Source organism: Temnothorax nylanderi, unplaced genomic scaffold (assembly GCF_030848795.1).
Source record: "Temnothorax nylanderi isolate EJ_2023f unplaced genomic scaffold, tnyl_v1.0 TNYL_tig0446_pilon, whole genome shotgun sequence".
NCBI lineage: Eukaryota > Metazoa > Arthropoda > Insecta > Hymenoptera > Formicidae > Temnothorax > Temnothorax nylanderi.
This window is the reverse complement of record NW_027249508.1, coordinates 83,912-100,531: the sequence shown is the minus strand read 5'-3', so window position 1 is coordinate 100,531 and position 16,620 is coordinate 83,912. Positions and strand designations below refer to the sequence as shown.

General features: G+C 31.8%; 1 protein-coding gene across 3 annotated transcripts; it reads right to left on the bottom strand.

Moving 5' to 3' along the window:
• Window positions 1-6,581: 6,581 nt before the first annotated feature.
• LOC139782861 (uncharacterized) lies at window positions 6,582-16,271 on the bottom strand. Of its 3 annotated transcripts, XM_071721934.1 has the most exons (8): window positions 15,923-16,271; window positions 14,557-15,682; window positions 14,222-14,347; window positions 13,230-13,364; window positions 12,773-12,904; window positions 7,777-7,875; window positions 7,562-7,692; window positions 6,582-6,981 (listed from the first exon to the last, which is right to left on the bottom strand). In XM_071721934.1, the coding sequence occupies exons 2-7, from the start codon at window positions 15,024-15,026 to the stop codon at window positions 7,575-7,577; spliced, it is 1,080 nt and encodes a 359-aa protein (XP_071578035.1). In that variant the 5' UTR covers window positions 15,027-15,682; window positions 15,923-16,271; the 3' UTR covers window positions 6,582-6,981; window positions 7,562-7,574. The 3 variants fall into 3 exon arrangements, with proteins under 3 accessions (XP_071578035.1, XP_071578033.1, XP_071578034.1); XM_071721932.1 differs by lacking the exon at window positions 6,582-6,981 and having other exon boundaries at window positions 7,017-7,692; XM_071721933.1 differs by lacking the exons at window positions 6,582-6,981; window positions 15,923-16,271 and having other exon boundaries at window positions 7,017-7,692; window positions 14,557-15,884.
• Between the last annotated feature and the right edge of the window lie 349 nt (window positions 16,272-16,620).

Genomic DNA, 16,620 nt, shown 5'->3' with positions numbered 1-16,620 from the left:
TTATAATTTTATGATTGATACTTCAAATTGAAGGTTTGAATTACCTCCATGAATTTTTTCAGATTTTTTGTATCACTTTAACACTTAAAAAAAAAACGTCAGGACGAAAACGACCCAGGTTTGCGGCGTAAAGGTACCAAAAAAACGTATGCGGGGCAAGGGTTATATTATATGTTAAATATAATCTAATAGCCCTCTCTCGCTCTTTCTCTTTTTCTCTTCTTTCACTTTCACACTTGACAGCACAATGTCCAAAATCGGGACATAAGACGTACGTCTTTTAGACGCTTTTAGCCATCTTTTCGTAAGACATCTTATGTCCCGCTTTTGGACAATAAAAAAGCACATACAAATAAATTTGAAACATTTGTAAACGTAACGAATTACGTAAACAAGCGAATTACGTGTCTGTTTTTGAACGAAAAACGGAATTATATTCGTGGATGCACATTTCAGCTGTTCGCACTCTCGATACCTATTCATACGCATTTCGAAGCAAGCTCGCTCCCCCGTTCGCGATCGCGACAAGCAAAGTGCGGAACGTCAAACGCGCGATCGTTCTCTTCAATCATTTAATTATTAATTAATTATTAATTCCCGCACTTAACGATGAGAGGTTCAAGCTATTCATTGAAGCGTCTTCTCGCGCAATTCATCACTCATTCGAAAAAATCGAAACGGAGACAGGGGGGGTCCTATTCTCGACAAATATCGCATACGATATTTTAGGAATGTCACTAGAAAATCACACTTTGCAAGTGTGCTATTGATTGCAGAGTGTGATATTCATGACATATCGTATGCGATATTTTTTCAAAAATAGAGCCCCAGGAGATGTGAATTCCGAGGTTATCAAAAGCAACTCTTGATGTCAAAACGATTTGATCGAAATGGGCTGATTTTCGATGTGAATTTCGATGTTGATGAGTTTTCGGTGAATCGACGTTGAATTGACGTCGATTCAACATCAGCCTTCTCACTGGGTTATTTGTTATTTTGTTAAAATAACATTTGTAATATAAACCTTCATGTTGTAGTTAATTATAAAGTTCAATTTTTATAAAATTCAATTAAAATGCATCTTTAACAAAACATGAGTTTAAATTACATTTAATGAATATTATTCTTAAACTAAAATTGATAAAAAAGACTTATTTAATTTAGCGTGACTTCTACAGATGATAGCATCAAGGAAGCGTCCTTTTATTTATATTACTAGCTGGTTACCCGGGCTTCGCCCGGGAGTCGTTTTTCTTCAAACAACTTTATTTGTGTTTCAATATCCATAATCGAAAAAAATTCCTTTATCAGTTCGGATACCGATTCCCAAAAAGATCGGTAACGAAAAACTATACAGTTTATAGCACTCCCCGGGAAATTCTACCCCTGTTTTATATACAATTCTTTAAGATTCGATCAATTATTTCCCGAAAAATTGAAAAAATTTCTGATACCGGTTTTCCAAAAAATCGGTAACGAAAAATTATACACTTTATGGCACTTCCCGGGAAATTCTACCCCTGTTTTATATACAATTCTTTAAGATTCGGTCAATTATTTCCCGAAAAATTGGAAAAATTTCGGATACCGGTTCCCAAAAAGATCGGTAACGAAAAACTATACACTCTATAACACTCCCCGGAAAATTCTACCCCTATTTTATATACTTTTGGTAAAAATTCGGTCGAATAGTTTAAGAGTGTATAAAGAACATACATACATACATACATACATACGACTTTATTTGTGTTCCAATATCCTTAATCGAAGAAAATTCCTTTATTAGTTCGGATACCGATTCCCAAAAAAATCGGTAACGAAAAATTATACACTTTATAGCACTCCCCGGGAAATTCTACCCCTGTTTCATATACAATTCTTTGAGATTCGGTAAATTAATTCTAGAAAAATTGGAAAAATTTCGGTACCGATTCCCAAAAAATTCGGTAACAAAAAATTATACATTTTATAGCACTCCCCGGGAAATTCTACCCCTGTTTCATATACAATTCTTTGAGATTCGGTAAATTATTTCCCGAAAAATTGGAAAATTTTCGGATACCGGTTTCCAAAAAGATCGGTAACGAAAAATTATACACTTTATGACACTCCCCGGAAAATTCTACCCCTGTTTTATATACAATTCTTTAAGATTCGGTCAATTATTTCCCGAAAAATTGGAAAAATTTCGAATACCGGTTTCCAAAAAGATCGGTAACGAAAAACTATACACTCTATAACACTCCCCGGAAAATTCTACCCCTATTTCATATACTTTTGGTAAAAATTCGGTCGAATAGTTTAAGAGTGTATAAAGAACATACATACATACATACATACATACAGACATTCTATTTTATATATATAGACTAGCTGGTTACCCGGGCTTCGCCCCGGAGGACATATGTAATAAAACACGCAAATAGTCTCTCTCTCTCTCTCTCTCTCTCTCTCTCTCTCTCTCTCTCTCTCTCTCTCTCTCTCTCTCTCTCTCTCTCTCTCTCTCTCTCTCTGATGCGGTTCTCGCGTGGATTTTCTCTTATCTTACTGGCCGTTATCAAGCTGTAGTGGATGATGAGGGTAATTTTTCTGAATGGTTATACACGTCTTCAGGCGTTCCTCAGGGCTCTGTACTTGGCCCACTTTTATTCGCTCTTTACATTAATGACATTGGTGGAATCCTGTCTTTTGTTTATCATATGCTATTTGCTGATGATATACAAATATATCTGCAATGTTCTTTGGCTAATATTCGTCATGCTCTGGAGCTTATTTCAAGAGATGCAAATGCGTTGTTCAACTATGCCAACTTGAATGGTCTTAAACTTAATCCGGCTAAATCAAAGGTAATCATATTCGCTAGTAGGTCTTATACTAATGATATTGACCTCGACTGCTTGCCACCTATTATTGTAAACCAGACGCCTTTGCCCTTTGTAAGTGAAGTGAGGAATCTGGGCGTGACATTCATGTCTAATTTATCATGGAAAAAACATATCTTACATGTCTCTCAGAAGGTTCATCATGCTTTGTACAAGCTTAAGTTCAATAAAAATTCTCTTTCTATCGGGTTAAGGATAAAGCTAGTATTGTCTCTAATTATGCCTCATATCGACTACTGCTGTCTGGTTTATCATGGCTTGAGTGGAGAGTTGAACAATGCATTACAGAGACTTGTCAACTGTTGTATTCGTTTCATTTTTGATCTTAAGCGTGATGAACATATCACTCCGTTTAGACGCCAACTGAAGTGGCTTTCAGTTGAGAATAGGAGATTGTATTTTCTCGGCTGCCAAACGTTTCGTATACTTTATATGTCTTCTCCTTCTTATCTGAGGGAGCATTTCACTTTACTTGATCCATCGTTGAGGAGATCCGACCGTCATGCATCACAAACTTTTCATGTTCCTTCCCATAGAACAACCACATACAGAAACTCTTTTCATCTTTCCTCGATCTATTTCTGGCATTCTCTTCCTTGTAATATCACTTCGGCTTCTTCATTCCCTTCCTTCAAGAATCTTCTTAGGAAGTTTCTGCTTGCTAGCGAACTGTGATGCATTGGTCTGTCTTTCCTCAATTTCTTTTTTATTATTAGCTTTAAGTGCGTTAGTTCTTAGTTTTATTTCTTACTTGTTATATTAGTTTTAAGTGCGTTATTTTATACCGTAGTTATTCTATTTGTACTATCCAATATTGCAGTTTTCCTTGTTTCATTGCATTTCTAGTCTGCTAGTGCAATACACTGTGTAATTATGTATATTTGCCCTTTAGTCATGCTTGGGCATAATAAATCATATCATATCATATCATATCTCTCTCTCTCTCTCTATCTATCTCTCCCTCTACCCCTACTTCATGTATAATTCTTTGAAATTCAATCAATTATTTCCCAAAAAATTGGAAAAATTATAAAAACCGGTTTCCAGAAAATCGGTAACAAAAAACTATACACATAGTGGCACTCCCCGGAAAATTCTACCCCTATTTCATATACTTTTGGTAAAAATTTGATCTATAATTCTTTGAGATTCGGTCAATTATTTCTCAAAAAATTAGAAAAATAAAAAAAACCGGTTTCCAGGAAATCGGTAACGAAAAACTATACACTCTATAACACTCCCCAGAAAATTCTACCCCTATTTCATATACTTTTGGTAAAAATTTGGTCGAATAGTTCAAGAGTGTATAAAGGACATACATACATACATACATACATACATACATACATACATACATACATTCATTTTTATATATATACGCACTCCCCGGAAAATTCTACCCCTACTTCATATATTTTTAGTAAAAATTCGGTCCACTAACGAATGTGATTCGGTCAATTTCCCGAAAAATTGGAAAAATTACAAAAATCGGTTTCCAGAAAATCGGTAGCGAAAAACTATACACTTTATGGCACTCCCCGGGAAATTCTACCCCTGTTTCATATACAATTCTTTGAAATTTGGTCGATTATTTCCCGACTTCGGTAGATTATTTCCCGAAAAATTAAAAAAATTAAAAAAATCGATTTCCAGAAAATCGGTAACGAAAAATTAACCACGACATTTTCATCCCCGGGAAATTCTACCCCTATTTCATGTACCTGTGGTAAAAATTTGGTTTGCTAACGAATGAGTAGTTCGCGTACATACATACATACATACATACATACATACAGACGACGGTACTTATATATATAAATGATGATTAAGGCACTTAAAATATTCATGTTTGCATTATTAGTACTATTGATATTAGACAGTTTCAATGACAATTTAAATTTGTTGATATATTAAAACTGCTTTAATTTGATATCGCATCATTCTGGTACCATAAATATTATTTTCCTTGTATTGTATGTTATTAGTATCAAAAAACTTATTTTCGATATTTTGCAATCGATGACTAAATAATTCATATTCACTTAAGTGTTGTTAAGAAGTATTACATCAGTCTCATCTTTCATGATGCTAATGCGAAAGATAATATAGGTAATCCGATAACATTTGTCAGGGAAAAAAATGGAACGAATATATTTACACAAATAAAAGCAACCCCGTTGCGTCTTTCAGAGTTCAAAAATTACTAAATAAAGAAAAAAGTAATATCGGCAATTATACTTTTCAATACAGAACGCTTGAATACATCATGTAAACCGTCTTGAAATCAAGAGCGAAGAATTTGGCTAAATGAAAATTTTTGATAAATTCAATTTGAAGGAAGGGCAAGAATCATAACGAGAATGTAAACGCTATAAATGTTAACGAGAACATAAACTCGAACATTAACACCGACACCAATCGGAACCATAGACGTTTCTTCGACGATGTCGATCCGCAAAAATTCAAAGCGCATGATCAAAATATGAATAAGTAGTAACTTTAACTTCAATATCAACTCAAAGAAAACGAGAAAAAATTTATTCGAGTTCAGCGACAAAAATGATGAAGTTTAAATGCAGACAAGTTTCCCAGAACAAGATCGGAAAGCATATATGTATAAAGGTTTCTGCTTCTCGAAACAATAATATCGAGAAGCATGTATAAAAATTGCTGCGCCTAATTGTAATTTCTCTAAACCTATCTATTGCAATAATAGAAGCAAACACTTCGTACAACATTCTTATTTCCAAACTAAAATTGTACTGCAATTACACATTACAATTATTTTATATATACATATATTTTCAAAAAGGTAAGTTTTGTATACGTATTGGTAACAGCGGTCCACTTCGTGCTCAATTAACTCTGTGTCTAACTTACTTAATTTACCTAACTTATCTTCCAAATGTAACAATTGAAATCATTTCTAAGATTAAACAGATTAGATCTTCTATGGCTCAAGCGAATCGCCTGACTGTTTGTTACTTTAGATTGATTTGTTTTATGACATGTTAGGCTATAGATAATACCTAACGTCAGTAAGATAAAATTTCTTTTGCACTTTATTGAACTTACTAAACTAAAACATATTTACATCAGTTCTGCGAAAGCATTTTGATGTCATACTTTTGCTCTTTCTTCAAATGTTTCTTTCAATTTTCACAGATTTTTCGCTATTTTTTCAGATTATCCAAAAAACTAGACGTGATAGAGTAAAACGGTTTACGAATTTGGATACAGTAACTCAAAATCTATGTATAAGGAACACCTACTCTAATGTTCCTTATAAATTAGAAACCTACCTAGTTGATTTTTTCAAAAATTTTTCTTGTGGTTCTGTGATAATTGAAAATAATTATAAACGTTTATTAGCTAAACAACATAGTGTATAAGCAGTAAATTAAAAGGCAGGAAATATATTTCTTCATTACTTATTATTTAATTAATTAATTCACTATTTAAAATTTTTTATATAGTATAATTTATTTAGCGTTCTTTAAAATAGCATTTCTTAAATCACAATTGTATAAAATTTTTATTTTTATGTTTGCTTTTATTTCCATATACTAATCCATATACTAAATATTATAAAATATCAATAATATTAATAGTATTTATATAATATAAATTTAAGAATTTAATAATAAGAAAGGATTAAAAAATCAATGTATATTTAAAAGTCAAAATTTTCGGTATAAAATACAATTAACAGTTTCAGTAATAAATGTTGCTTGTTGTTATGTGTCATTAATATCGGCATAATCCATGTTTTCCGCTTAATGCAACCGATGTGGATATTTGATAGTATTAGAGTAAATAACTTAATGAAGGTATTAATTAATGATAATATTATAAAAATATTTTGCACAATAAATCATGTATCATTATTTTATACTTTACATTGTTGCGTTAATTTCGACAATTGTCTACGTCAATCCTTTAGTAACAAATCTTCTCTTCGTAAAAATCTTCAAAAATCGTGATGCTTGTCTGTGTATCGCTTTTTGAAAATATCGAAATCCAAAATATCGAAATATTGAAATATCGAAATGTTGCTAATTATTCTACCTATTCTGTCCATTTTGAAATATTTGGAAACCTGCATTTATGTAAAGAACAATAAACATGTAGAAATATGATTCAATGACACAATTTTTATTTAATTTTAAACTAAAATTATTACACTTTGAAGATTTGAACGGTTAATAAGATTTATAAAAAGTAATTTTTTTATAGGTGTAAGTTAGTCCTACTTTTGTATATATGTTTAAATTATATCTCTAGTATTTATTGTTGCGACGTGAAAAATGCAAAATAAATTGTGTTACCTACTATCCGCATGAATTTAATTATAAAATACAAAAGTAAAAATATTAGCAATTAATAAGATTCAAGTGATAAGTAGATATTAGCCGTAGCAAAACCTAAAATCCGTATAATTCCTATAATAGTTTATTATAACGCCTAATACATTTAAATTAACCATCCAAACTTGTTATTAAAAAATAAAATATGTGTGCATGTGTGCGTACATGCATGTGTGTGACAAGTGATCTCAAAGTACTTGGTGCATTTCTGCATTACTCCTTTAATCGCATTATAATATTTATAAAAAGTGATGAGAAGAGTAGAAAATCTAATAGAGAAATAATTACTTAAAATGGTATAATAATGCATACTCGTCAACAACGCCTATTTTCTCTTCTCAAATCTATAAATGTTTCCATATCCATCTTCGATTTCATCAATTGAAGATTCACTCAGTTGAAGTCTTATAGAATCTTCATCAGATTCTGAGCTTAAACAGGACCTGCAGTTACACAAGAAGTGATTAAAAAAATAAAAAATGTAATAGAGGAATTAATATGTAAAATAATATAGAATCGTGTATTACTCGTCAATAACGCCTGTTCTCTTTTTCCTCAAATCTGATATTTTCGCTTCTGTCTCTGATTTTATTAAAGCCTCTGTCAGATTCTGAGCTTGAATGGGACTTGCAAATTATACAAAGAGTTATTACAAAAGTAGAAAATGAAGTAAAATAGTTAGTATATCAAGTGTTACGTGTCATTAACCCTTAAAGTGCATACGTTTTTTCGGTACTTTTTAAGTGCGTACGTGGGTCTGTTACGTTTAACGCTATTTTTCCCTATAAAGTATTTTCCCTTAAAGTATTTCAAAAAATCTAAAGAACTTCATAAAACATATGCCTGCATTGTAGTTGACGATTTTATAGTCATTTTGAGAGATAAACATTGGTTATTTAATATCTTCTGACAGGCTTGCAAGTTTTACAGTTACGAGAAGATATCACTTTGGCTCGGACACTGTAAACTCACGTATGCACCTTCAGCACCTTAAGGGTTAAGCATATTATTCAATTATTAGGCCAAAACATTTATTTTTAGAATTTAAATTCTTTCAATGGTGAGTATTATCAATACTTAAATTTAGTATTTCCAGTATAATATTTACATTTATAATATATAAGTTTCTGTTTATGATATATTTGCACATTGTAGGGGAGACCGGGGCTAAACCGTCTGTTTTTTTCCGGTGCCGATTTTTAACAACAAAATAAATAATTGTAGTTAAATGTGGTATACCACTGTAAAGAGTGAACCTTTAGCTACAAAATTTATATAGGAAATTTTTGTCTACGTCGCTTTGTTTAACCGGTATAAAGCAAAAACGACAACGGTGGAAAAATTGAAATCTCAAAAATGCCGGGGTTAAACCATCTACCCCCCGGGGTAAATCATTTTCAGGTTTGATCGCCCATGAAATATTAGACATCTACACTGGATTCGTGTTCAGCATGCATTACTCTTTATAATCAGCATGCATTTATAATCACGTACCTCGAGATTTGGAGAGCAAATATTATTGCAGATATTTCAAAATTTCCACGCGCAGAAAATTTCACTTTTCACCACGAAAACACGTTTGCCCTCGTAAAAATCATAACACGGCAGGTAACCTGCCGAAACTCCGTTGGTCACATGGATACCATAAGCAGCGTTTACAATGTTAATAGCGAGTTCGCACAATATACAGGTTCCGAGATATTTGATTAGACGGATTTACCCCGTAGACATTTTAGCCCCGGTCTCCCCTACACGTAAAAATAAGTTTCTATAACTTATTATTGTTGAAAGATGAGATATACTGTACACTGTACAATGCAAATCACTTAATGTTTTTTCCTTATTTTATCGTAAAATACGAAAATAAATATTTACTTTAGAAAACACTAATAATATAATAAATTTACAAAGTATGTACAGATTACTTAATAATAGATTTAAAATCGCGCGTGGATAGGTAGAGCGGAATAAACTAAATAAAAAAGTTCTCTATTCAGTTTTGTTCTTTTCACAATAATTAATGAGAAATTAATTAATAAAGATCTACGAATGCGCACGCATCGCCGCAATTCAATGGCGAATGTAAATGCGTTGCGAGGAAGAGTCAATTTTCAGCCTTACGTGCCGATGTCGCAAATATTACGTACGGAGTAAGGCCAATGCCAGGCCAATATGTAGAAGAGCGCTTTTAATAACCGTCAATGAAGCATAGATTGTCTCACTCGCAGATCTCTATTTATTCATTTTTAAATTAATTATTGTATTATAAAACTCGCAAAATGATATAAAATTTTTCTATTCAGTTTAATGGTTTAATCCATTCTCCCTATCCACGAACTGTGTTACACTTAATATCTGAAGCCATATTTCTATTTTTAAAATAAAAATTTATATATATATTATATATTACATATATATATATATATATATATATATATATATATATATATATATATGGGGTATTCCATGGGATCTCAACTTTTTTTTTCACTTGCATTTACCGATTTCTTTTGTTTTGCAGTATATTATTGTACTAAATGATAGGATCCTTCTCAATTTTTTTCAGAATTTTATGGACGTTATTTCAGTAGATATCAACAGTTGAATTTTGAGTTTTTTTCAAGATTTGATATTTTCGGAAATTTTTAACTCAAAAGTTCTTCTGTGTAAAAAAAATTTGTATACATGAAAAATGTTGGATTTTTCTTGTACTTTGAGATAGTAATTTTTATTTTTTACCATATTAATTTTTAGTACTTTTTTTCATGAAAAACGAATAAAAAATTAATTATCTCAGAAGTGCCATGCTCAATTGAGCTATTTTTTTTTCTTTAAATACATTCAGTCGTGTGTAATAACGTGCTAAAATTTCAAAGTGCCAGGACTAATAGAAAAAAAGATATGATTTTTTTCTTATGAATTTTTATATAATCCAGTAAGAATATTAAGTAGTCAGTTTTTTTTCATAAATTTAGTAATTTTGCTTTTACAAATAATAGTTATGATTCAATTACATGAATTTATATTCTTGAAATTTTGTACTTTTCGAAAATCTTTTTGTTATGAGTAACTTTTTTTCGACACATGGAATCAAGCAATGCAGCTGCTGTGTATTTGGAATAGTCTTAGCATTTTTAAATCTCGTACTCAAGGTTTCTTTAGCTAGATTGTACTCACTATCAGTTGTATAGTAAACTGCAATGGACGGTAAATTTTTTGGCTCTGAAGCCCACGCATACAATAGTTCAGGTCTTGTGATCTGTTCGTTTGGTAGCAGTTGTAAACTGGCTCTTGATGCGTTTCTTTTCACAGTTCCACCTATCCCATCGCATGGGCCTTTGCCATGAGCAGTAGCAAAAAAGTTCCAGACCGCAGGAACGTTAAAATCATTTTCGTGAAAGTATAAGTTAGAAAAATTTCATTAAAATATTTAATGATTTTATTAAAAACATTGAACCTACCCCTAAAAAAATATTTTATTTTTCTGATGGTGCGCCACAGCAGTATAAGAATTATAAAAATTTTTCTGTACAAAGTTTCAAGAATATGAATTCATGTAATTGAATCATAACTATTATTTGTAAAAGCAAAATATACTAAATTTATGAAAAAAAAACTGACTACTTAATATTCTTACTGGATTATATAAAAATTCATAAGAAAAAAATCATATCTTTTTTTCTATTAGTCCTGGCACTTTGAAATTTTAGCACGTTATTACACACGACTGAATGTATTTAAAGAAAAAAAACTAGCTCAATTGAGCATGGCACTTCTGAGATAATTAATTTTTTATTCGTTTTTCATGAAAAAAAGTACTAAAAATTAATATGGTAAAAAATGAAAATTACTAACTCAAAGTACAAGAAAAATCCAACATTTTTCATGTATACAAATTTTTTTTACATAGAAGAACTTTTGAGTTAAAAATTTCCGAAAATATCACACAATTCTTCAAAACAACTCAAAATTCAAATGTTGATATCTACTGAAATAACGTCCATAAAATTCTGAAAAAAAATTGAGAAGGAACCTATCATTTAGTACAATAACATACTGCAAAACAAAAGAAATCGGTGAATGCGAGTTAAGAAAAAAGTTGAGATCCCATGGAATACCCCATATATATATATATATATATATATATATATATATATATGTATATATAAGGGAGACCGGGGCACCATGAGCCACGGGGTACCATGGGTCATTGACTGTTTAAGGTAATCCAGAATGTTTAGGTTGATTCAACTAGTATCATGTGACAGTTATTTCGTTGCCCATACTTCGTATCTAGGTGCAGTCATCAAAGTCCGTAGTCTCGAAACGCACGTGACATAAATGATTTTCGTGATGCGTAAATAACTTTTTAACCATTTAGAAATGTTTTAATATTATTTTTGTAGTAAAATATACACTTACTAAAAAAATTAGGTGTAACTTTCTAGCATCTATTGTTATTTTTTTTATTACGTTTCACCGTTTTCTATATTAAGTGCATTCGATTCGGGGCATCATGGGACACCCAATGCTGCGGCACCACCCTTATAGAAAAATACACTCAACCCATAGAAAAACCCTTAAAGTTGGGTGTGATTTCGGACCGCCAATAGAAGGTTAACCATTATTTAAATGGTTAACGTTCTATTGGCGGTCCGAAATCACACCCAACTTTAAGGGTTTTTCTATGGGTTGAGTGTATTTTTCTATAAGGGCATGGTCACACACGCCACCAAGGTTGATGATAGATAGATAGGTTGATGATAGGTTAATGATATATGTTATTTTTGATTGACGAAAACATGTCAGAAGTTAGTTTTTCTTAAAAAAAAAAAAAAAAATGATATTTTAGTAGTGGGTTCTGATATCTTTGTTTGTTCTACCCAATCCTGAACAGTGTCATAAGAAAACGTATAAAATACAATTTCCTTTCAACTTTTGTAACTTTTCATTATTTCTTGAATAAATAAACCTAGTTTTTGTGTGTGACTCATAGTGCTCCAGTGACAGACCCATGGTGCCCCGGGTATGGGGCACCTTGAGTCATTTCTCAAAAATGTGTTTTAATTTTTTCTCAAAAACTATTCAATATTTGCCCAATACGCTAAATAAATTTTAAAATATACATAGTGCTTTAATTATTTTAAAAAATGAGACAAAGAATCTTATATTTAAAAGTACTTTTCAGTGTTTGAATTTTTGTGATGGCTTATAGTGGCCCGGTCTCCCCTATATATGTACATATGTGTATATACAATATAATAATGATAAAAATATAAGTAAAATTATAATATAAAGAATTGTATATAGTTTCTTGGATATCTATGGATTTGATAGGGACTGGTAAATCACAAAAAAAAGTTTGATCACAAATAAATGTTCCGTAGCGGCACATCAGACGCCAATATTGTTTGCATAATGCAATTTACGTTGATAAATTATAGTGTTTTAGTTTATATTTAATTTGTAATATATATTTAATTTTATTACGGTCAATAATTTAAGCATAGCGTATATAATTACCCGTCACTTTTCTCTATTTCTTCTCCCTGTCGTCCAAGTAGCGGTGTGCTTGTTCGTATTGTACTTTCGTTTTGTGGCTCATTCAAGTGTAAATCGTTGTCTCTCATTGAGCTTGAAGAAGTCGGTGCAGGTCTGTATTTAAATACGACAACTTTGATTAATCAAGTAGAAAAAGCGATAGAGTAAATATTTATTTGCATGCGCTTTTTATATATTTGTCAAAATATGTAGAAAATTGATTTTGTACTTTTTTTCGAGGAATTATACAATAACCCAAAACCACACACATTGTTGTTTCAGTCATAATTGCATATAAATATTATATATATGTATGTGCCGTGATAAAAACCGGACTATTTATATTTCCATTTATTTATTATTTCATTATTGTACCTGCTTTATATTCATATATTATATACGTTTCAATATTTTATACGTTTTTGGCCTGAATACTTACTTACAAGCTCGCAAGTGTTTCTTTAAATAACAAGTATTATTGTTATGTTTTATAACCTTCTGACACGTTTTGCATTTCGCATCCCTGCCATTTACGTCAAACTTGTTCCATATGTTCGACCTTCTTATCACATTTCTATGAATAAAATTACATTTATCAGAGTGATCAATTCTCAAATGTTTTATTAAAACGTGCACTTAAAAATTATTAATGTTTTGTACTAATTGCTTGTCGCTGTTTGTCTTGATTTATAATACTTCGTAATTTTCTAGTATGTTGTCAGGTTTTTTAATATTTGTCTAATTCTGTTATGTTATGTATGTCCATAAGTAATATTTTAATTCTTGCTTTTTGGACCACGACTAGAGAAAACTTTTTATAAATATGATATTTGTGCCATGATGAAAACCGGCCTATTTATATTTCCATTTATTTATTAGGGGAGACCGGGGCTAAAACGTCAACGGGGTTGAACCGTCAAATCAAATATCTCGGAACCTGTATATTGTGCGAACTCGCTATTAACATTGTAAACGCTGCTTATGGTACCCATGTGACCAACGGAGTTTCGGCAGGTTACCTGCCGTGTTATGATTTTTACGAGGGCAAACGTGTTTTCGGAAGGTGAAAGTTACATTTTCTGCGCGTGGAAATTTTGTAATATCTGCAATAATATTTGCTCTCCAAATCTCGAGGTACGTGATTATAAAGAGTAATGCATGCTGAACACGAATCCAGTGTTTCCACCGTTGTCGTTTTTGCTCTATACCGGTTAAACAAAGCGACGTAGACAAAAATTTCCTATATAAATTTTGTAGCTAAAGGTTCACTCTTTACAGTGGTATACCACATTTAACTACAATTATTTATTTTGTTGTTAAAAATCGGCACCGAAAAAAAACTGACGGTTTAGCCCCGGTCTCCCCTATTTTATTACTGTACCTACTTTATATTCATCAATATTTTATACGTTTTTAGATGAATATACTTACTCACAAGCTCGCAAGTGACTCTGTAAATTACAAGTATCATTGTGATGTTTTATAACCTTCTCACACGTTTTGCACGTCGCATCTCCGCCTTCTACGTCGTACTTGTTCCATATCTCTGATTTTTTACTGTAAATAAAATTATATTTATCAGGCTGATCAATTCTCAAATGTCTTATTAAAACGTGCGCGCCCTATTTAAAAATTATTAATGTTTTGCAATAATTGAATGTCGCTGTTTGTCTGGACTATTTATATTTCCATTTATTTATTATTTCATTACTGTACCTACTTTATATTCATCAATATTTTATACGGATGCGTTTTAAAATACTTACTTACAAGTTTGCAAGTGTCTCTTTATAGAAGAAATACGATTGTGATGTTTTATAACCTTCTCACACGTTTTGCACGTCGCATTAATGCCTCTTACGTCGAACTTGTCCCATACGTCAACTCTTTCTTTAACTTCTCTCGTATTAATAGAGTTACATATATCAGGGTGAGTACATTTTAAATGCCGTATTAACAAGTACGTCTTATCCCGTTTAAAATTTATTTTTCTGTTGCAATGATTGCATGTTCCTTCGTATTTTGATACTAATACGTAATTCTCTAGTATAAAGCCACGTTTTGGATGTGTGTCTAGTTTGGTTATGTTATGTATATCGCATAAGTGATCTTTTAACTTTTTCTCTCGATCGGGATAGAAAAAAACTTCTTCACAACTTACACTTACATTACACTTTACTGAATCAGAATTTTCTTCTGATGTACAATATTTCGCCAACCATCTTCGTCTCCTCATTTTAACCGTTCTGTAGGTATTGCAAAACGCTTGACACTAAATGTGATCACTTGATGTAATTATTTGAAGAAGAGTTTACAAAATTACTCATAGAAGGTCGAAAAGAGAAATATGATTCCCCTTCCCACACAAAACAAAGCTCAATAAATACCTTCCAAAGACCTCGTCAAAGCGTTTTAAAATATAAATCTCACAACACGACGATTCAAGTGTGTTATTTTTACAGTTATGAAGAATTTGATGACTCAACTGTTTGCAATAATAGGACTCCGCTTTACGCGGACAATTCGTAAAGCCACGGAAACATTTGTTTCATCCTTAATCCTATAATAATAGATTTGTCCAAGTCGGAGCGAATACTTTTCTTCCCATCTTGCGAAATTCATTATCTTCGTTCGACAGAGCGTTCATCTCGATGCACAGCTATCGATAACGTCAGTAGTATATTTAGTCGCCAATTCACGACATTCTACAGGTTCATTTCCGCTCGCTACTTTTTCCATATTGGACAAGGTGGTCAGCACATTCCGATATTAAGGAGAACATCTTCTTTAATTTACCAGATGGTAAAAACAGGTGACACATTTATTTTATTCTCAGAGCGGTCGCCGTCTCTTCAGTTTCAAAGCGAAAAGATTTTGCGACAGCGACTCGGTCTGTGCAAAGATAGAAATAAAGTAAATTTAACTCAAAATTATAAATTCTACTATAACTTACTGACTTGCACTGGCTTTGGGAGGCAAAATGTCATGACTTTTAATTTAATTTAAAGTCTCACATCATTCGAGAAATATAGAAGCTAGTATATATGTGAATTGTTAAAGAGATGCACAGTGTACGTCTGATTTTTATGTATTCTTCGAATGCACTTATATAATAACTTTAAGTATTCTCACCTTTTCGGAAATGGGAAATGTGCACGCCGGTCGTCCTTATAGTGGCAAAACTTTTACATTCTGGACCACTTATTTTTTGAATAATGATGTAGGTAGAAGTAGTCAACACTTTCTCTTTATAAATATACCACTCTATACTTTACTACAATGTCACGAGAAATGTGGCGCGTGCGGCCATGGTACAACGACTACTCCGAGTCTCAGTCAAATTCGCTCCGATTCGAGTCGAAAAGAATATAGAGGGGGAAACGATGGCACAGGGCCGTACAATATTACGCGAGATCCAGACATATGTGTTAAAATAACTTTAAGACGTGTTGATTTTTTAATGTAATTGTGTTAAAAGAACTCAAAATAATATTTAATTTCTAAATGACATATATATATAAGGTGTTAAGTTATCACGTTGACATAAATGTAACACATGAAAATGTTAAGAAAATAACAACATAGCTGTTGTATGTTAATTTTACATTGAAATAATAATCAAGTCTTGGTAACACATGAAAATTTTAATATATGGACCGCAATGTGCACACGATTTTTTACTGTGTAAGATCTTTAAAATTACCTAATCGTATAATTACCACGGTATCGGCCGTGGATCAGGAACATTACGTGACTTCTAAAAGTCGAAAGTTGATGTGAGATACCTAATAATAAAGAGTAAGAATTATGGCGGCTATGCCACAGAATTT

Coding starts and splice junctions, on each gene's coding strand:
- LOC139782861 (XM_071721934.1), bottom strand. CDS start 15,026: ATGAGGAGACGAAGATGGTTGGCGAAATATTGTACATCAGAAGAAAAT. Junction 14,348..14,556: donor AGACACTTGCAAACTTGTAA/GTAAGTATTTTA, acceptor TTTTATTTACAG/TAAAAAATCAGAGATATGGA. Junction 7,876..12,772: donor GAAATAGAGAAAAGTGACGG/GTAATTATATAC, acceptor ATAATTTGCAAG/TCCCATTCAAGCTCAGAATC.